The following is a 21,847-nucleotide window of genomic DNA, read 5'->3' as shown; positions in this document are numbered from 1 at the left end:
TTGGCCCCATTTTTATGTCTGACCACCCATAATTTACAGAAAAATTGTTTTTTCAGACATAGCAGTGTATGTAATAAAACAGAGTTATGGTTGTCCCTGATTTTAAAGGGGCGAAATTACCCTTATTCAAGAACCACTCTCACGTAGTACAAGTACTGTATGTTCCGTTTACTAGGAATGTATGGTGATTAGAATGCATGGACCCTTTGGTGATTAGATATTCTTGTGGCCATTGCTGCCAGCTTGGAGTTGCTTCTCTTTTTTTCTTTTCTTCTTTTTTTTTACTTGCAACTTTGTATGCAATGTGTGCAAGATAAGTTGACCATTTGAAAAGAAGGATAAATAATGTCAGCCCTAGAGGTCATTCCAAAGGAAGAGAGCTAGTTGACTGAGTGTTTGCTATTGAAAACAAAAGCATTAAAATCACAGGAAATATCTACCTGTATTTAGTCTGTCTTATCTCACTATTTATCATAGAGTGGGTTAGGAGCTCAATTTCCTGATTCTGATTTAGCACTTTTTATTATTTTTTTTCTTCATTGGTAAACATTCAAGTTGAATCAACATTTTAAAGAATAACATTTTTTTTAATTTATTTATTTTTAATTTATTTATTTTTGGCTGCACTGGGTCTTCATTGCTGCGTGCAGGCTTTCTCTAGTTGCGGCCAGCGGGGGCTACTCTTCATTGCGGTGCACGGGCTTCTCATTGTGGTGGCTTCTCTTGTTGTGGAGCATGGGCTCTAGGCACGGGGGCTTCAGTAGTTGTGGCACGTGGGCTCAGTAGTTGTGGCTCGCGGGCTCTAGAGCACAGACTCAGTAGTTGTGGCACACGGGCTTATTTGCTCTGTGGCATGTGGGATCTTCCCGGACCAGGGCTTGAACCCGTGTCCCCTGCATTGGCAGGCAGATTCTTAACCACTGTGCCACCAGGGAAGACCCAAGAATAACATTTTTATTAATAGTTTAATAGCAACTAAAACACAGATTTAGAAAGTACTTAGTTACCTACATTGTCAGCCCTTTTGAAACTACTTCACAGATGACAAAGTCTACGAACATTCTTAAATATTCTTAAATGTTAGTCATTTAGATTTTAATAATTGTAACTCAAAAGGAAAGCTCACAATATTTATGATACATGTTTCTTATGTAACATTTTTAATGCCACATCTTTGTCCAAGGTGTGTTTTAATGCGCTTTAATTAGGGAGTTCCCAGCTTTATTCTGAATCTGACTAAGCATGATTCCGAAATCTTTCTAATAAGATAGACTTGATCACATCACTCCCTTGCTTCTGTGCCTCCAGAAGCTCCAGATTTTTTAGGGCGTGGCTTTCTAGCTGCAGCACAGGGACGCGGCTCCTCCTTCCTCCTCCTCCCCCTCACCCAACAAAGTATAACACCTGAAATCACAGGATAAACATGGGTTATCGTCCTGCAGTATCAGTATGACTGGAAAGTATTAATTCAGAAATATTATTTCTATATGAAACAAACTCAAATAGTTAGGGAGTAGATTGCAACATTTACATGATATATATATATATTTTTTTTTAGATAAAATACAAGCCTTCAAGGAAATTTTGCAGCTCTGGCAAGGCTACTTTATCCTTTGCCCACACACTCTTCAGGATACATAGTCATTCTATTTTGTGCTAGCTTAAGTGGAAAAATTTAAGCAGTGATAACTGACAAAAAAGTCATACTCCTTGGATAGCTTTTCACAATCTGGTTTTCAGCCTCATGCCTTATGCTTGTTTCTCAAGTCTCAACTCAATGTCATGCCCTCTGTAAAGTGTTCCCTAATAAAGACAAGCTCCCCTATCTGTCCTCCCATTGTGATTTGTATACATCTCTATTACAGCATTGATTACATGTGTTTTTATCTCCCCAACTCAACTATAAATGGCTAGAAGACAGGCCTGGAGTCACAATTATTGTATAAGAGGGTCTGGGATGTACAGGATGCACTATAAATGTCATTGGGCTGTATTAGGCTACAGGACCCCTCAGTGTACCCACCTTCAGGGAGAAAGAACCCCGTCTGTGTTCACCAACTAAGGACCAGACTTCCGCAGGAACAAATACAGTCTTGTGCACTCCAGGAAAGCTTCAGGGACTTGGGAGGTTAGAGCCAACATGAGATAGTTAATTGAGGAGCTGTGGATTAATTGGGTGAAGTCAGGGAAGGTAGTGAATGAAGTGGAAATAAGGAATTAAGATTTTAGCTTGCAGGCCACCTGAGAAGAATTTGAAAAATTTAATACCAAAGACCATTTTGTTTTTCCCTTTATTTTGAAGCATTTTATCTATTACTGTCATGCATTTATTAAATCGCTTTACAATTTTTATACATTAAAGATATGCTTTATGTAATTTTCAGTGGGAGGTTTTGCCCGGCATAAGGTAACCAGTGGTACCACACTGACTTTATCTACTTTCAGACAGAAGCAAAGGTCGTTGCCATTTTTGTTTAGTCTGTCAAGGGTTAATGAAGTTAAGTTTCTGGCTTGCTATTGAGCACTTGAAAAGTTTTAATTTTTTTCTTGGACACAACTGCACTGACACACCCCTGAGAGTCTGGACCACCCAGGTTGGGAGTTTCTGCTCCATACCTTTGGGACTGGCCTGGTAACAGGCTGCCTTCTGTCAGAACCAGGAAGTCATAGGGACAGTACTTTCTGCCCATAGTTTCTCAGTCTTTGGTAACTTTAATTCTTGGGACTACCAGGGTATTTGCCCTTCCCTAGGATACCAGATTGTTGTTTTAAATCTTAAAGGTCAGTTACTTTTACTTGCAGATTATCTGAAAGGAAAGGTTTTATTTCAGGTTTAATTCATGCCAGGATACATTTGAAAGTAGAGACTTTGTACAAATATGCGTATGTTTCACATATATTTTTAAAGTACTGTGCATTTTGGAAATTTAAATATAATGAGTGTGCTGTTCTGTTGCCTAAGGCTAAGACATCAATTAATGACTTTGCTAATAGTGCTTGTTAAAGAAAAATCATAAACTTGCATAGTTCAATATGTAAAGATACAATTGGTAGTAAGATCAAAGGAAAGCCTGTTTTAAAGTTAAGATCATCCTAATCTCACAATTGCCGAGATGAGTTTTTACTTGGTCAGAAAATATTCCAGATATCAGATAAGCTTATTTCCTGATGATTTAACACCAGACTCAGTAAATATACATAGCAGTTACTGGTTCTCAGAAAACTCTATTGCTATCTTTGGTTTCAGCTGATTTTACCTCAGCAGTGGAAAGGTGGGTGGGAAATGATCTAATTGCTGCTTCTCGAACTTTCATATGCATTTGTACTGCCTGGAGATCTTATTAAAATGCAGTTTCTGATTCTGTAGGTCTGGGATGGGGCCTGGAATTCTACATTTGTAGTAAGCTTGCAGGTAATTCCATCACTGCTGGCCCCTGGATCACTCTTAGAGTAGCAAAGATTTAGCAAAACTCCCTTCCCCCATCTACACTTGAGTTCAGCTTTATCCAGATTCTAAAATTTGTTCTGCCTTGAGTCTGTCATTTTGTATGACTTTGTGGGGTTTTGTTTTTGTTAATTTAGGAGCTCTCTATTTCCCGTTGGTGATCACAACTCAGAGGTAGTAAGGACTCTGCTGTAGAGCAAAAGAAGGGAATTTGGGCAAAATCCCACTGGACTTTAGTTGACTTAGTCCAGAATCCGTCGTGTGTTTCTGGATTGAATTATTAGCAGTAACAGCCATTTGTGCAATAAATGGAGCCCAAAATGGGCTCCTAAAAATAGTAGTGGAGGAGAGGTTAGTTATTTTGTAGAACACTGCAAACAGCCGAGGGTTGTGCTTCCATGAGGGCATGCTCTCCAACTCAGCGACGCCTGCCAGCACTTCTGCTTCCAAACCTGCCAAGAATGGTTTGGTGGGATCGTGTCTGACCTGCACAGATTGTCCAAGCTTCAGACACTGTTTTCAAGTGTTCATGGTGACTCGGGTGTTCTGTAGTTCCCGTGATCTCGCTTGCTAGTACTTTCAAAGGACCTGAGCTAAGAGAGTGGCCAAGTAAAAGTGTGTTAACATACATATCTCACCTTCTGCTGGAAATTAATAGACAGTTCTCTGTTCGGTTTTAGCAACAGGAACAAGATCCTACCAACTTGTATATTTCTAATTTGCCACTGTCCATGGATGAGCAAGAACTTGAAAATATGCTAAAACCATTTGGACAAGTTATTTCTACAAGGATACTACGCGATTCCAGTGGGACAAGTCGTGGTGTTGGCTTTGCTAGGTAAGCACGCTGCCCTGTCTTCTTGTCAACAACAGTAGCTCTGCTATGTTTCCTGGAAAATAAAAATTGAGCAAGAAGAGAGAATTTAAGCCAGGGTTATAGGAGCCAGTTGTACCGTGAACTTAAATTATGCATAAAAAATAGTTTGCATTTTTCCAAATCTTTTGGAAGCTCATTAGGATTCTTGAACCTGAGGACACTAAATATTTGGTGACTTAGGGCAAGGAAATACCACATGAGCAATAGTTCTGCAAGTATGTTTCCTTAATAATTTGACTAATTAGATCAAGATGCCTAAACTTCTTAAAAATAACAATCTCAGGCTCCTAAATTTCGTAAATAAATTGGTATTTTTGTCGCATTAGATGGAACTTTGGTTCATCATCAATGTGGTCAGTGAATTAGATTTTTAAGTGAAATATTTCAAACACTCAGAAAAGTACAACAGACACCTGTCTAACCACCAAGTGTTACACAAGTTGTAACGTTTTACAGTTTTTGCCTAGATTTTTTTTTTTTTAAGAAGTAAAATGTTGCAGATATCTAAAGTACCCTCATTCCTTCCATCTTATTTTTATCCCTTCCTCCCCAGAAAGGATACTTCCACGTAATGGTTAGTTTGCTTCCTTTAAAAACCTTAAACAAAAGAAGCTTTGGTTTTTGACGTAGTTGCAATCTGAAAGCCTGCGTACAAAAACTGATTTTACATCATTTAGCAACCTATTAATACTGTGCAGTAACCGAAAATGTCTACATGTCTTAAAGTATTGACTTTGATTTTGGAGGGGAAATTGCTGACGTTTTACTTTCCTATACATTATCCTATTTGATGACAACCGCATCTACCACAGGCCTGTGAGATCAAGAAAGCAAGCACTTTTCACTCTTTCACATATAGGAAAATTGAGTTAAAGAAAGGACTTTTCCATTGTCACAGGGCTGCCAAGCGATGAAGCAAGGTCTAGTACTTGGTTCTTCTGGCTTTCAGTCCTCCATTACTCTTTCTGTTAGGCCAGATGATTTTATAATAAAACTAAGATATTCTACAGGTGGAAAGTCACCAAGGCCAGCATCCCCAGTGTGCACATCGTGGGTTAAAAGGACCCAGGTGAAACAGTGAAAGGCCCAGCGCCATCAGAAAATCGTCCCTCTGTGGGTGTTCTTCTGAAAGCAGATCAAGGACTTACATTTCTGTATCCAAAGATAGAACCCAATTAAATTCTATTGCTTTTAAAAACTATTAAAAACCACCCATTAAAACCAAGGTGCAACTCTTCTGGGTAGTCCAGGAGCGTAGTGCATTTTGAGCAGATTATTCAGTGTTTTTTCCATTAAAGAAAAATCAATCAAAATGATTTAATTCCCCTGAAAGGTTTCTCAGGTGTTCTTAGCCACCTGCAGATGTAGAATAAGTTATTAGGCTCCATCCTTTAATTCCTCCTCTAAAGCCAAGATGACAAAGAAGGTACATAATTGACTTCACTAATTTAATTTTAAACTTCAAGCTAATGAGAAAAACCTGTAAGACACATCCTCTGATTAACACCAGTTCTTATCATGACTTTTGAGTCTGTCATTTTTTTGAATATGTAAAAGGAAAGACCATCTTTAAAATGACCAATATCCCAGCAGCACTAAATACACTAGTATTTTAAACTGGTATTTTTATTTTTAATTCACCATCATGACTAACAAAGCTATTGTGTATTGATTATCAGTTTTTCTACAAGTGGGAAAAAATTATACATTTCCTATGCTTGATATTAAACACTCTTTGTATAATTTATTTCTTTTATGGTTCTGAATGTACCGTGTGGTTATCAAGTTTTTATTTTACTCTGGAAGCACACAAACAACAGTTAAATAAAAGATAGAATAAACCCACTTTTTCCTATCATTCACATTTTTGTTAGTTTTCATTTGTATCCAATAAACCTATAGGATTGTATTCATGTGTACAGAACAAAATGAAAACTAAGATATCTCTGATTACTTACGTGTTTTATTTTTATGTATAAATAGGATGGAATCAACAGAAAAGTGCGAAGCCGTTATTGGTCATTTTAATGGAAAATTCATTAAGACACCACCCGGAGTTTCTGGTATGTTGTTTGTCTAAAATTGTATCAGTAGTCTTTTGTTGTAGGATGTGGTGACTCTTATATCAAGAACAAAAAACTCCTCATTTAGCTCTTTAAAATTTATTTCTTTGGATCTACAAATAAGACTTCAAAATTCACTTCTCCCAGCTGTTTAAATATGAATGGAAGCATAAAGAAACAAACTTACGGTTACGGGGTGGGAGGGGGCATAAACTGGGAGACTGGGACTGACATATACACACTACTATATATAAAATAGATAACTAGTAAGGACGTACCGTATAGCACAGGGAACTCTTCTCAATACCCTGTAATGACCTATATGGGAAAAGAATCTAAAAAAGAGTGGATATATGTATATGTATAACTGATACAATTTTCTGTACAGCAGACACTAACACAGCATGGTAAAGCAACTATACTCTAATAAAAAATTCTTTTAAAATTCAAAAAAAAAATGAAACGTAAGCTTAGGAGAAAAAACATATATATATATATGAATGGAAGCAGACCCAGTGGTAAGGAGGTGTGTGACTTGCAGAGCATTCAGAAGCCGCTCCTCCTTGGATGAGGAAACCATCCTCTAACTCACCTCATCACCATCCTCAATAAATATCCTGTCAGTCCTGTCCGTTGAGGACTGTGGTACTTTCCACCCTAGCTCCCGCCTTCGTTCTGGAAGATGTCAGCGTGTGTTACCCCTCCCCCTTACAGTGGCGGGACTCGACTTCTGTGGCCCCTCCATCCACTCCTCTGTGGTCACTTCCTCCCATTGCTCTGCCCCGTGTTGTCTTGGCCGAGAAAACACTGCACCTCAGGAGCTTTTCATTCCAACGTTACACCCCCTCTAACTCCCACTAAACCTGGCCTGAAATACAGTGAGCTCCAGCTTGATCAGACCCTCAGCACCACTGCTCCTCACTCAGCCTCTCACCCTTTCCTAAATAGCAATTCTCAGTTTTCACCAGCCTGCTCAGCCCTCTCCCTAAACTGCTCCCACGCCCCAATCCTAAGGACATGACTTCACTTCCCTTTAATCAGGCTGTCCTGTCTTGCCCTTTCAACACCTTCCTCTGCTGCCATTGGGTTACTGTCTGCATAGCGCCCTGAGGACACCCACCTGTACGGCAGCATTTAACATGTTTACACGTGTCAGTGCACTAAACTAAGCTCCTCGAAGGCAGAGACTGTTTTCTCACCTTTCTGTTTTCTTGCCTAGCTCAGTACTTGAACCATACTAAGCACCAGTAACTGTTTGTTGGTTTTGCATAAATTTCACTTCACTATTCGCCAAGACAACACTACCTATTTACAAGCTAGCGTGCAAGCGGCTGACCACAAACTAGAAGACGTTTCCATTTGTGCATGTGTAACTAGTGTTCAGTATTTATTCTTCTGTAGCTCCAAGGTTCCATCTTTAACTGGATGGCTGATGATTATGATTAGGGATCCACTTTACTTTTCTGTATCCAGGTGAGTCTCACTTCATAGAAAATCTGTTTATAAGTGTGTGCAATACCACAGACTAACTGCATCCTTTAATACCAAAATCTGACAGCATACAGTTTGCATGGCTGTATGTGAGCTTGAGCTAAGGCATAAAGTACAAGGCCTAGAAGTACGCTCTTCCAAGGAGCTCAGCCTTGTGAAAGAGCTTCCTTTTCTGTTTTTTAGGTCAGTTTTGTTTTTCCATCCACAACACTTGAGTTGAAAGAAAAAAAAAGAAACGAGAGGGGAATGTTTTTACCTTCCATCCAAGTAAAGACAAGGGAGAAATTTCATACGTGGGAGGCTTCTGTCAACCTTGCCCTGCGGGGCCTTCCAAGGCCCCTGCACACAGCTGCCCCCTGTGTTCTCCTCGCTTTCCATGCCATCCTCAGCATAGGCAGAACCCCAGAGTATTATATTAGTCCCTTTGAAGGACTGCTCACCCACCCACCTGTGACCTCGTTACTTTCTCAGCTCATTCTTGCATGCAACAAGGAGATTTCGAGAAGGAAAAACACCCCAGCACACATTTGTTTCGATGTTGTATCAGTCTAAGATAAGATCTACCAGCTCCCTGAATGAAATAGATCTCAGGGTGTCACGAATTGAGGTTGGACAGTTTCCTTTTTTCTCCAAAGGACTTCATGGTTGTGTCATTTAACTGTTCTCTTTGAAGTAGGTTTGAAGACTCTTGGTCACACCCATTCTAGGAAGAAAAAGACCTTGTTTTCCAAACCACACGCAAATAATTGTAGGAGTCTCTGCACCTTTGCAATGAATAGTTTCTTCCAAGTAGTGCTAAGTGTCAAAGCGAGCGTAAGAACCAGATGGGCTCCTTCTCCATGGAGAGCATCCGGGCAGGGAAGACAACTGTGCTATCAAGCTGTTCTCTTTATTCTGAACCAGGACTTAACTTTATGCCATTTTCTGATGTTTGATGATCTCTCACATGTTTTAGTCTTGGTTCCCAACTAGACTGCATGTTCTTAGCGGCAAGGGCTGTGTTTTATATTTTAATTTTGTGGTAGGCACCAAAAACCTGTGCATCACCCTATACCAGCAGAGGTCACCAAACGGTTTCCAAGAGCATTTTTCACATAGAGCTCATCACAAGAATCGTGGCTATTTTGATGGCCTTTTTGGATAGCTTTTGCCTTTAAGTGAGGTTGAGCTACTTTTTGGCAGGAGTTTGAAACGTACAATGCGGGATTGGGAAGCATGCTATTCCAGTGAACCCAACCTTTCCCCAAAACAAGTCTCCAGTGGACTCGAGAACCCACAACAGAATTTGAAACCACTTTCAGCTTCTCAGGATTGTTTTTTGTACACACAATACAAGAATTATCTTTGACTACCTGTCTGTTTATTAGATGCTGCTGTCTCCCTTCCAGTTAGCAGAATGGCTGCTGTCACATGGCTTTCCCCGTGGAATGCATATGATTATTTTCAGTAGAACCAGATGAGAAACAAAAATATTGTCAGGCAAGGGTAAATTGAATGCGCCTCCACTTTAATGTTTAAATAATGTAGGCTCATTGCTAGGCAGACATAACATTTCATAAATACAGTCAGAGGATGGTTTATTTAGTGATGCAAGTTGTTTAGCTGGCATAAGCAGAATTATCCAGGATGGTTTGTGTCAGAGTACTCCGATTCTTGCATGACTGGCGATTTGCCTGTGACACTGGAGCCAAGTATAGGAAAGGAACCTACATTAGACACAGTCCCCAAAAGACACTTTCTTTTGAGGACCAAAAAGAAAACGCATCGCGTGAACAGTGCGATGAACAGTAAACTGAATGTAAACTCATCACATGACACTCTTAAGAAAGTCTCTAGATGGCAAAGCAGAGAGGTCAGCTGTGCACGTGAGTTGTCACTTCTCAGATGCCACCCATCCATCTGCCAACACACTCTTTTCATACCAGGGTGATGTGGCTGGGTTCCCCCATGCCTGGCATACCCCACCCTGGCCTGGGGCCTGGTACATAATGTAGTATATGTTTAGAGTTCCATAAAGATCCACTATACCACATCACAGTTTTTTATACAATCTGCTTTCTGAAATCACTTTTTAAAAATCTTGTGCTTTTGTGTCTGATGTTACCACATTTTCAAAAAGGCTTTATCTTATGGCAGATTCTTCAAGTGTACATTATAGTTTGTGATAAAAAAAGTTGCTCAGAAGGCCGTTCCTTCTGTCCTTCCCCCCCAACTCAGTCTCTCATTTTTCCCTGAAAATGTTGAAATATTGTCCTCTGTTTGGATTTACCTTGATTTCGAGTGCTAGCTGGTTTGCAATAAGTCAGATTTGCTTGGAAGGACCCCAACAAGGGTAAAAGAAGCAATGACTTCTTTGTGAGACAATCTAGGTGAATTCCACAGAGGTTTAAAATAAGTACGTCCCATTTGCTTGATAAAAATTCCATTATGGAGAACTAGGATGGTGGTGGTTTCCCGCACAGTGAACATTAGAAACAAGAGATGGGTAGAACTGATGTCCAAATTAGGAGATGTGCCCAAGGCAAAAACACTGTCACTCATGACCATGATTCAGGGATTTGTCTGAAACATATTCTTCCAGTACCTTCCTGGAAGAGAGTACAGTCTCCAAGAAGACTAATGCACATGGCATGTTAGCTGGAACTCTCCTAGGGCTGCTTGCCCTGCATCCGTTGTTTCTGCCTCTGTGGGAGACGCGCACGACACACACACCCCGTGGACAAAGGCCACGTGTATATTCAGTGCTGCAGGAAGCAGTACGGTCACATCTCTCTTTCTGGACCTCTCCATGGCGTGAATGGAGTCTGTCCTTGTGTGCTAAGGGCAGAGAGTTTTTAAAAAAAAGAAGTGTCTTTTCACTGGATATGTGAGCGCTTGTGAGATGCCCAGTATTGTGCGGGCATCATTCTGCCACATCGCCCAAAGCTTTGCATGTGTCGTGGAGGAGCTCCAGTGAAGTGCATATGTGACTGCTGGCCTACTCCAACCAAAGACCTCAGCTTGTTTTACATCTCCTTTCTGTGTTACTTTGACTTTTCAGATTGGGTACGTGCCCAGCAGGGCTTGAAAACTGCTCTTACATTCTGGAACGTTCTGTGTATAGGTAAAATTATTAGGGCCTTGTCCTATGCCAGGAGGCAGAAAAGGTAATGTTTAGGGGAAAAGTTACAAACCTAGTAAAAAGCCTGGAAATCTTATAAGGGTTTTTTTGTTTTTTGTTTTTTGTTTTTTCACACTGTATTTTATTTTTACAAGAGATAAATGGACTGACACCAAGCATCTTACAAGGGTTTTTATTGCCCGCTTCATTTCCCGAATGTTTGGCTTAAGCATTATTAACTCTGTTAAAAACAGAAACGTTTGGCAACTCTAGGACAAAAGAAATACTTGAAGACATGTGGAATGTTCCTGGTACCTTTAGGACAATGTGATCATACCTTTGGGATAGTGATGTGTTCATGTCTCTCTCACCCAGTATGTACAGTAGAGCAGGGTCTGAATGCATGTATTGTTGAGATGTTCCCTCCAAGGGCTGGAATCTTACGAGTAAATCATTGCCATGAAAGCAAAAGTGCTGGAACCATCCTGGGAGGCCAGTGGGGTGAGGGCTGTCTTGCAGATCCAAAACTCCAACTCATTCTCTACCAAGGAGGGAAGTCTGGTTTTTAAAAAGTGACGAGGGACCTCAACTAGAAGTGTGCCAGTGTTTGTTTTAGCTGAAGATCCTTTGAGTGCCGTGCCAGGCTTAGGAGGAGGCTACCTTCAGGCAGCTGTTACCACCATGGATCACACCCAGCCTACAGCAGGCCCCCTCCAATCAGCTTTACACCTTTCCACTATCAGGTTCTGCCAGAGAGGAACAATAAATAGTGGAGTAAGATTTTATAAAAGCATAAGGATCTTGGGTGGAAGATGTAGGTGTTACTATGAAAACAGTTTTCTAAAAGGCATTTGCCAGTAACTTCATCCTTAACTACAGCTTGAACATTTCTTTATTCTATGTGACGCCAAGGCAGCAACTATAGCCAGCTCTTAAATATCACAGAATCAAATTCCAGGGAAAACAGGCCAGTCCCTAAAAATGTTTATAACTTCTGAACCAGAAGTTCCTCTCCCGAGAATTTATCTTGATAAGTCAAAGGTAAGAGGAGGAGCCATAGCTCAAAATTTGAGCTCCTCCTGTTGTCATAGTGATAAAATAATAGTAACTAATATTCATTGAACTGTTCTATGCACTTTATGTATGTTAATTGTAACAATCTTTTGTACAATCTTAAGTACTCTTATTATCCCCATTTCACAGATTATGAAACCAGAGACGTGCCTGGAGTCACTAGCTAGTAAATGGCAAAACCAAATTTCAAACCCAGGGAGACTAATCTAGAGCCAGTATTCTAACCACCATAGAATCTGACCACCAATATCGCGTGGGCACTGGAATCAAAGAGATAAAAAAGATAACACACACAGATGTTCATACGATGTTAGTTATATTGGCACTGGAATCAAAGAGATAAAAAAGATAACACACACAGATGTTCATACAGTGTTATAAGAACAAAGAAACTATACATGATCCCTTTTCAAATAGAACATTATGTAACCATTAAAGAAAAGAAAAAATTCTATAACAAGGTAGAGAAAGGTCCACAATGTAAATGGTAGAAGAAAAGGCCCTATCATTGCAAAAATGAAAAATAAATATAGACTTAGAAGAGTAGTAAATATAGAATATTAAAATATTTATGTTGGAGTGGTGGGGAAGTATTGCGTTTTTGTTTTCTATTTAACCTGGCTTGAATGTTGTTCAACCATTATTTTATTGATAAGTAAAGCTGAGTGGGAGATGGAACTACTCTATCAGGGTCAGGAAAGGAGGAGAGACAGACCCTAACAGAGCAGGCGTGGGAGTGTAGGCATCTGCAGAGAGAAGCCGGAGCTCTGCCCTGTGGTAAGAGGACCGCAGGGTTTGGTTAGAAACAAATAGGGGGCTGAAACAGGAAATGATGTCGTGCACACAAAGAAGGGATAGTATTTATTGGATCCTTAGGTTGAGATTTTTAAAAGAGCCCTGGATAGTTTCTTGCATGTCATTTAGTTGAGGAGTCTTGAAAGTAGCCAGCAGTTTCAGGAAGAAAGCTAATTATGGCTGCTGAGTGGACTACTTTTCTACAACGGATAGAAGAGCTTCTATCAAGGGCAGTTTATGTCTTAGAGACTGTTGATTGGGATAAAATACTGCATAGCTAGAAGAATGGGAGTTTGGGAGTAGCGGTTTCTCCAGCTGTTAGAACTTGGTGAGGAAAAGTTCCACTTTGTTACAAATACAGAGAACTCGTAGTCCTCTGAGCGGTTGGATTAGGTAAGTGGGGAGTATGTCTGGGAGGTCTAATCATGAACTGCAGTGCTTAGTCAAAGCAGGCATTCTAGAAGTGATGCTTCATGTGGGTGTCCGGGGCAGACAGTTGAGCGCAAGTTACTGTAGAGTTTGAGCTTCAGAAGATGGGTAGGGACACGACTTGGTAGAGATGTGCAGTGAGACACTGTGGACACCACCCCTATGGCTTAGGAGGGACTGTTAGTGCCACCCGTCAGGCATTGGTAAAAGATCGTCCCTGTCGAGGGGGGCACATTGGAGAATCCAGTAATGCAGTTACCTTAGGTGGCTCTTAAGAGATTCCCCCCCAAAATATCAGATCAGTGCTTGCATGTGGCTCTACCACAATAGTTAAGCTTCTGGAGGTACGTGTTCTTGTTGGTTCTGATGAACAAGAAAATAACTTCTCTGTCTTGGCTAGTTAAGGACAAGAATCTGACCTGAGAGGTTTCACAAGACATCTGAGGCACACCCTTTACAAACCCCAAAGATCCTGATTCATTAAGGGAAATTCAGCCTAGAATACGTTGTATGTTTGGCAGAATCAGTCAATAAGGGATGATGTTATGAAACATTGTATCATAAATGTTTTTGTTAGAACTCTTTGCAATTATTGTTTTGCTCAATAAGGTGAAGAGTTACTAATCTAGAAAATTACCATATAGAGGATATAGGTTGACGGTTAGAAACTAATTTTTTTTTAAGGTTAATATACTCAAACTTACCTGTTGATCACAGTCATATTACAAGTATTCATGGCATGTCCTTTTCTGCGTGTCAGGCCTCCTCAATACCTCCCTTCCACAAAGAACAATCAAGGAGGCCACCTGAAGGATCTGTTCTGTAGGAAAAGCTGACATCACATAGCATCTCCCAGTCTTTAACCTGGAACCTGGGTATTAGGCTCCAAATGCAAACTGGAGACTATTCCCTAGTCGAGTAAGCCGCAGCATAAGCCAGTCGAATTAGGAGCTCTCATTTTGTAACCATCTTGCACTCACTTAAAAATAAGTGGGCCATGACACAGATCTGGGTATGTAAGTTTGGTTTTCGATTCAAAAATCTAACTGAAATCCTCTGACTCTTGCTCAATCTAATGGTAACATAAATGTCTTAAAGAAATCTTCACATAGTTGCTTTCCTAGCACACATGATACAATCTTTGTAATAAATAGGTTATCAAGAATGCTTAGGTATAAGCTGTGTCTCATGTCATCCAAGTTCAAGGAGCAGCAGCTGTGAAAGAAATATAGCTGTTCCTGTATCAGAAGTGTTTCACTTCTGCTTGGCATTTTTATTAAAAACAAACATTTCAGTAAACAGTGCTCTGTCCCATAAATGGCTAAATGGCCTTAAAAGATTGGGGATGCTCTCGTCCCCATTAGACTGCAAGAACTATGAAGTAAGACCCTGTTTTATTCACCACTGTATCCCTAGTTCTTCACACTATACCTGGCACATAGTAGGCACTCAGTAAAACTTTCAACTGCTAAACAGACCAGAGAAAACTGTAATAGAGGGAAGAAGCTGTTAGAATTTTATATTGCGTCACACACACAGAATACTAGGGTATTCCTGTTCCCCAGGAGCAAGGAACCAACAACTATCTAAAAACTGTGTCATTTCTACTGGTTATAATTCTTTAAAATGAGAAATTAATTTTCCTAAGATACGGGACACCTGCCAGTAGACAAACTGTTTTAACTACTTACCTTTTTGGTTTTAGAGGAAGGAAAAAATCTTAATGACAGCACAAAATCATGTAGCAAATGTAAGTCATTTTTGAAAGATTCAACTACATTTTGTTCCATTTGTTTCATTTTAAGTGATATATTTGCAAACATATCATCGCTCACTTTATGTTTACCTCCGTTTTTAGCAGGCTTGATTGTTGCCTGAAATTGCTTTTTCTTTGACGGAGCTTAGTGTAGATGAATGAAAATGTGTTGGAAGCACCTTCCCACAGATAGGGAAGGCCTGTTTGGCCTCTCAGCAAATGTGCAGCCCTGGCACTCGCCAGGGATGGCTACCCAGCTGCTTCCATTCATGCCTGCCTGGGCAGCCCCGGTGAACTTCCAGAATGAGTCCGACTTGGTCGCCTTCTTTCTCTGCTAATAGAGGAAAATGGTGCATTTGCCTCACTTGCTGTGCCAAGTAAACGTTTTTTTTATTTGAATTTCGGTCTAGGAGCTAGTCTTTATAATGCCTCTAGATAGAAGCAGTTCCCCAAAGTGAAGCCCCACAAAGTGTCAGCACCACAGAGTTTAATCTCTCTCTCTTGTTCCACAAGGTTATGGGGAGGCAGATTCCTAAAACCTCAGACATCATTGGAGAAAACATTTGATGCCATAAGGACCTTTCTAGGTCGGTGGAGAGTGAGATCTTGTTTCCGGGTTCTCAGTTTGTCCTCAGAAGTCAAGGATGAGGCATCCCCGCTACGGCAGACAGCCATTCTCCTTCCTTCCACTTGAATGCTGTCTTCTCTCGGCCTTCATTTCCATCTGGCCCTGAACGGCCCACTTGTAGAATTAAAAACATCGTCAGGGGTTAGAAGGCTCTCTTGTTTCACTGCATCCATTTACTTTACCTTCTGTGATTGTTAGTGAAGGTGGAAATTTCCAAAAGTCAGTATCTTTTTTTTGAAAAGACAGAGAATGTAGTTTAGGAATGTAAGATTTGGCCCCTGTCCATCTTCCATCACACCCGGTTTGCCTTAAATGGAAGAATGGAAGTTCCTCTTTCTGGAAATCGGCGGGTGGGGGAGGTGTAGGAGTCAGAAGGGAAGCCCGGGGCGTCTCACCAGACACATGACAGTTTTGCTCTCACCTCCTGGCACCCATAGTACTACAGCTGCCATTCAGAGAGCTCACACGCCAGCCCGTCCCTCTGGAGCAGTTCACACCAGGGAGAGGAAACAGGAGTGCCAAACCATGGCCCCGACAGCCTCGAGGAGGAATTGCAATTGCGTTTTGGGTGCATTTTGTGTTTCGGCAGAGGAGTATTGAGAGGCACTGTTGTTCCCACCCTGTCATTAGCGGGTGGGTAATAGTGATATAAAATAAGAGATGAATTAGGATAATAAGAGGCAAAGGAGAAAGGAATAAATTTTCCACAAGTAATATTTTTCTCTTCATGGTTATTGAACTTTGAAACAGAACTTGAAAGTAGTAATCATGGTTCCACGGTAGACAAAGGACAGAATGTGAGAGCCAGACAGGAAGGTGTGATTGTCTTTATTACATTAACTAGAAACATACGGAAACAAGCACAGCTTTGAGGAATACACTGCTATTTCCATTCAAGAAAAATTTTTTTAAAAAAAGGAAATGTCATGGGTGGCCTACTATGTCATCGCCTTTTTTTTTTTCTTTTCTTTTCTTTTTTTAACTAATGAATATGTATCCCTGGTAAGAGAGTCTGTGCATCTTATACATCTTTTGCTTTCCTTTGTTAGTTTCTTGGGATCATTTTTTTGAGGCAGATGTATAGTAAAGCAACACCAAGTGGGATGATTAAAGGCCCAGAAAAACCTTTAAACAGGGTGGGCAGGTGCTTTCAGCTTTCTCACAACAGCTGTCTTCCATGTTGTATCCCCCAAATAAACAAATAAGACCTATTTGTATTGATTCATTGATTCAGCCAAGACGTAGAAAGCGCCTGCAACATGCCAGACACTTACTTGGGCACTGGGGATAGGAGTGATGAACAGAAGTCACTGCTCCCACAGACCTTGCACTCTAGAGGGGAAACAGACACCAAACAGATAGCCACACTCACGAAGTGTGATAAATGCTCTGAATAAAAATACAGCGTGAGCAGTATAAAGGGGGGCTTGTTCTCTACTGGAGGAAGTGAAGGTTGCTCCGAGGAATCGTCATGGAAAGCTATGGGAGCACTTTTAAGTGGCGATGGGGAGGGTGACACAATCCTGTTCACGTTTGAAGATTTACCGAAATGGAATTAGAGAGGGCCCAGAGCGAAAAGAAGAGTATCTGCACCTAAAGAAGTACAGAAGTGAATCCAGAAATGCCTTTGCTTCCTCGAAATAGCTCTTGAAATGTTTCATTACGCTCTGGTTTGAACACCATAACTAATATATTCTCTGTACAGTATTTTTCACCAGTGGATCATCTCCTAAGGGTCTGAGTAAACTTTTGCCTTGAAGTATTCTATCCATTCCCTTAGAGCACCAACACTGCTCCTATTAAAAAAGAAATTCAGGGCTTCCCTGGTGGCGCAGTGGTTGAGAATCTGCCTGCTAATGCAGGGGACACGAGTTCGAGCCCTGGTCTGGGAAGATCCCACATGCCGCGGAGCAGCTGGGCCTGTGAGCCACAATTACTGAGCCTGCGTGTCTGGAGCCTGTGCTCCGCAACAAGAGAGGCCGCAATAGTGAGAGGCCCGCGCACTGCGATGAAGAGTGGCTCCCACTTGCCACAACTAGAGAAAGCCCTCGCACAGAAACGAAGACCCAACATAGCCATAAATTAAAAATAAATAAAGAAAGAAAGAAAGAAAGAAAGAAAGAAATTCAGGGACTTCCTGGTGGTGCAGTGGTTAAGAATCCGCCTGCCAATGCAGGGAACATGGGTTCGAGCCCTGGTCCAGGAAGATCCTACATGCCACGGAGCAACTAAGCCCGTGCACCACAACTACTGAGCCTGCACTCTAGAGCCCATGAGCCACAACTACTGAGCCTGCGCTCTAGATCCCGCGAGCCACAACTACTGAAGCCCGCGTGCCACAACTACTGAAGCCCGCGTGCCCTAGAGCCCGTGCTCCGCAACAAGAGAAGCCACCGCAGTGAGAAGCCCGCGCACCGCGACGAACAGTAGCCCCGCTCGCCACAACTAGAGAAAGCCCGCGTGCAGCAACGAGGACCCAACGCAGCCAAAAATAAATGAATAAACAAACAAACATGCACACACGTATATTTTAAAAAAATAAAAGAAATTCAACTGCGTTTTGTCACTCGTACACACGTAAAATTTTGGTTTCCTGTTATTTTTCTCTGTTTATTCAGCTCCTACAGAACCTTTATTGTGTAAGTTTGCGGATGGAGGACAGAAGAAGAGACAGAACCCAAACAAATACATCCCTAATGGACGACCGTGGCATAGAGAAGGAGAGGTGAGACTTGTAAGTCCTCTCTTGAAACTTCCATGGGGTGTGTGATCATGAAAGCTACATGAATGGTTACACAAGCAGCATCTTGCCTTGGCCGCCACGCTTCTAGAATAGGTGCCAGGATTAAAACTTTATAATCCAGATAATGTCACATTAAAACTCTTCCCGGTGGATACCGTGCTAAGAGTGGTGATTCTCCCGATGGACACATAGATGATGGAAACAGCTGTGTTTACCAGTTAGCTACATAAAAAGTAAAAGAGCATTTTAAATCGCTGTAAGAAATGCACGAGTGGTTTTTTCCTCTAATGTCACGGTTTCTTAGGTTTACATTTTAAATTATTCAGAAATTACTTGAAATATTATTAAAATAAACAGTATATTTGTCATTGAGGATTTTTTGCCTAATAATAATGGTCTTTAGAAAAAAAAGAGCTCAATTTCTTAATAAGAATGTTGTTGGCCCATCATTCCCCCATATTTATCGTAAATGGATTGTTCTTTTGTTTTTGTTTTTTTAAGTAACATACTGGTTCAAGAATGTCTAGGGAAGTGCCGTCCAGTAGAAATGTTCTAGAATCTGTACTGTCCAATGATGACCACTAGCCACTTAAGGCTATTTATTTGAGCACTTGGAATGTAGCTTGTATGGTAGAGGGACTCAACTTTTCATTTCATTTTAACTAGCTGCCTGTGACTAACAGCTACCATATGGGACAGTGCCGAGCTACAGCTTAATTCTCGTGTTGAGTTTATAATTACATTTGTCTAACGGAAGCTCTCAATTTTATCAAATACTACTAAACTATCACTGTTTTATGTTGCCATGACTCTGAGAAATGGAATTTTTAATTTGTGCCTTTGCAGATGAATGTTTCTTTTTCTTTCCCATAGGCTGGAATGACACTTACTTATGACCCAACCACGGCTGCTATACAGAACGGGTATGTCATTAAGATAAATACATAATGGCTAGAGGGAAAATGTGAAAGTGGAAAATATCAGATGTTTGTTCCGTGAATGATTCTATTTAAAGGATTACTTAATAAAGGCTTTTGTGTTTGTTCTAGATTTTATCCTTCACCATACAGTATTGCTACCAACCGAATGATCACTCAAACTTCTATTACACCCTATATTGCGTCTCCTGTATCTGCCTACCAGGTTTGTACCTTTAGGATTCATCAAGAGTACGACAACTTGCCGACCTTGAATCACTGCTACATTTTTATGTGTCTTAAAATTTTGAACATTTATAATGAAATTTTAAGTCAAATGTTATGCAGCTTGGATACCCAGTTTAGAATCAGCTGCTTTTTATTTGACAGAGTGATTTACTTTTATGTTTAGGAGAATGTGCAACGAGGGGAAATGGTTGTCAGTTGTCAGTCCGTGAAACCATAGCATTTTAGAATTGGGATGAACCCAAATACTTCCTCCACAACAGGCCCTGCTGCTGGACACCATGTGTCCCAGAAATTGAAACGGAAAGAGAATTGCCGTTAGGTAAAATACAGACTAGGTGTGCACCCTTGCCTTTGTTAATTTGTCAGCAGGAACCAACAAAAGAGCAAGTAAACATGTTAATAAATAAAGGCGTGTCTCTGTTAGGTAACATGAAATGAGCAATGCAGTGAGATTTGAGGCCAAAAAAGAGAGGTGACTCCCTGTTTATGTTATTTTGTGAACAGGCTTTACCCTAAACTCCCAGCTTAGAACCAAGATCTCATTAAGCACCTTGTTGTAATGTTGATTTGGTTTTATTGCAGGGGTAGCTCCTATTCTCCATGAACCCCGTGTTGGTGCACATGTACTTGTCCTCCCGTATCAGAGTGCCTCTCACAGGGTTGCCGCCTTGGCCCAGACAGGGGCACTCTAACGGAGTCAGTTACAGACATGGGAATACACTTCTGTTGACTGTTGAGATCCTGTGTGACTAAACTAAACTTCTGTGTATTCTTGTTTTTAAAATAATTGAGTTAGTTATTGTAGCCCTGGTTTCTGGGGGTAAGGGACGACAATAATAACTGTGTTATTTCACTTCTATAAGCCTCAGTTTCCTCATCTTTAAAATGGGGATAATAATAGTTTCTATCTCATAGGCTTATGATAAGAACTAAATGAGATTATCTATGTAAAGAGCTCACCACAATACCTGGCATATCATTAGCACTCAGTAAATGTTAGCTATGATTATTATTATCATCCTTTACATCCAAGATTAACTGCCTGGTAAGAGTATATCCATTCTGCTTTTTTAAAATAATGGATTGGTCAATGTAAGCAATATCATAAAGGTGGTTCTGTCGAAAAGCATGAAAGTAGCTCTGGATAACAAAGAGAAGAGATTAAATGCACTAAAACTGACATTGTAAAGTAGCATTCACAGCCTCCCTCAGCTCCTAGGTTCTTTTCACTTCCTTTCTTTGAGTCGTCACTCATTTTCTTTTATCTCTCTGGGTTGTTAAGTTACTTACGCTGGTGCTTCAGTCTGCTAGGCATAGCACTCACTCATTTAATGCCTTTTTAATGATTTTGAACTTAAGATTTCTATGTTTTCCTTTCCTGTATGAGATTCAATGAGATCTGCTCTAGTGCCTTTTCCCTAATTAACAATTCCTATTTCTGATGTTGAAAAGTAGTCTTCTTTCTTAACTATCTGAACTTGGAAACCTCTTTATGTGTACCACTAAAAATAGGGACAAGTAAGCTTATTCTCAGACAAATGAAAGATTGTGCATATTAACTTGAATGTATGCAGCTATAGATATTTACAGCTATGAATGCTTCTTCTCACCACCTCTTTTTCTCTCTTTAGTATAAAAGCAGTGAGCATTTTGGCCACAGAATTATTTCATAGAATAGAAAAAAATTAGGAGACCAGGGTTGTTAATAGATGTGATAGACCTAACTGGAAACAACATTTCATTACAAAGGCCTGATTTCTTCTCGTAGGCAATCTGTGTTTCCCTAAGATACATGTGGAAATTCATTCCAATTGCCTGGCACTCAGTGCCGTTACCTTTTAGACTGATTCTTAACCCTATAAGTTCAGGAACCCAATGGGGTCAGCAGATGGGCTTTAAGTGGTCTGTGATTCTCTTAAATTGTTTGCAGAATGTCGCTTGTATGTGTGCAGTCAGTTGGGGGGAAAAGGTCTATTTCCTTCAACAGGTTTTCAAAAGGATTCATGATCCAAAAGAGGATAAAGAACCAATGATAAAGAGTTCACAGAACATAGATTATTATTCCCATTTTATAGTTTGGGAAAATTGAGGAATAGAAATTGACAGCAGCAGATTTGTTGCTTAAGGAAGAAAATTGGATTAGATGTCATGACTTCCTAACCCCGTAATGATATAAGCTATTAGATTATTAGGACCACTGGAATTATACCCAAAATGGGTGCATCTGGCCCAAATTGGGGTCTATAACGGGAGCTGCTCGCCTCCCCGTAATTTATTCAG

General features: G+C 40.5%; 1 protein-coding gene across 13 annotated transcripts in view; it reads left to right on the top strand.

Moving 5' to 3' along the window:
* RBMS1 (RNA binding motif single stranded interacting protein 1) overlaps positions 1-21,847 on the top strand; it is a 210,039-nt gene that overhangs the window by 177,755 nt on the left and 10,437 nt on the right. For 9 of the 13 annotated variants that reach the window (XM_036857061.1, XM_036857070.1, XM_036857068.1 and 6 more), the window contains 5 exons: positions 4,126-4,283; positions 6,306-6,385; positions 18,277-18,392; positions 19,275-19,324; positions 19,451-19,544. In XM_036857061.1, the coding sequence (XP_036712956.1) occupies positions 4,126-4,283; positions 6,306-6,385; positions 18,277-18,392; positions 19,275-19,324; positions 19,451-19,544 (498 nt within the window). The remainder of the gene's footprint in view (positions 1-4,125; positions 4,284-6,305; positions 6,386-18,276; positions 18,393-19,274; positions 19,325-19,450; positions 19,545-21,847) is intronic. The other 4 variants (XM_036857075.1, XM_036857069.1, XM_036857067.1 and 1 more) reach the window with 1 other exon arrangement.

The sequence above is a fragment of the Balaenoptera musculus genome, chromosome 7 (genome assembly GCF_009873245.2).
Source record: "Balaenoptera musculus isolate JJ_BM4_2016_0621 chromosome 7, mBalMus1.pri.v3, whole genome shotgun sequence".
NCBI classification, from domain to species: domain Eukaryota; kingdom Metazoa; phylum Chordata; class Mammalia; order Artiodactyla; family Balaenopteridae; genus Balaenoptera; species Balaenoptera musculus.
Note: the sequence above shows the minus strand (reverse complement) of the source record. Positions and strands in the feature narration are given on the sequence as shown.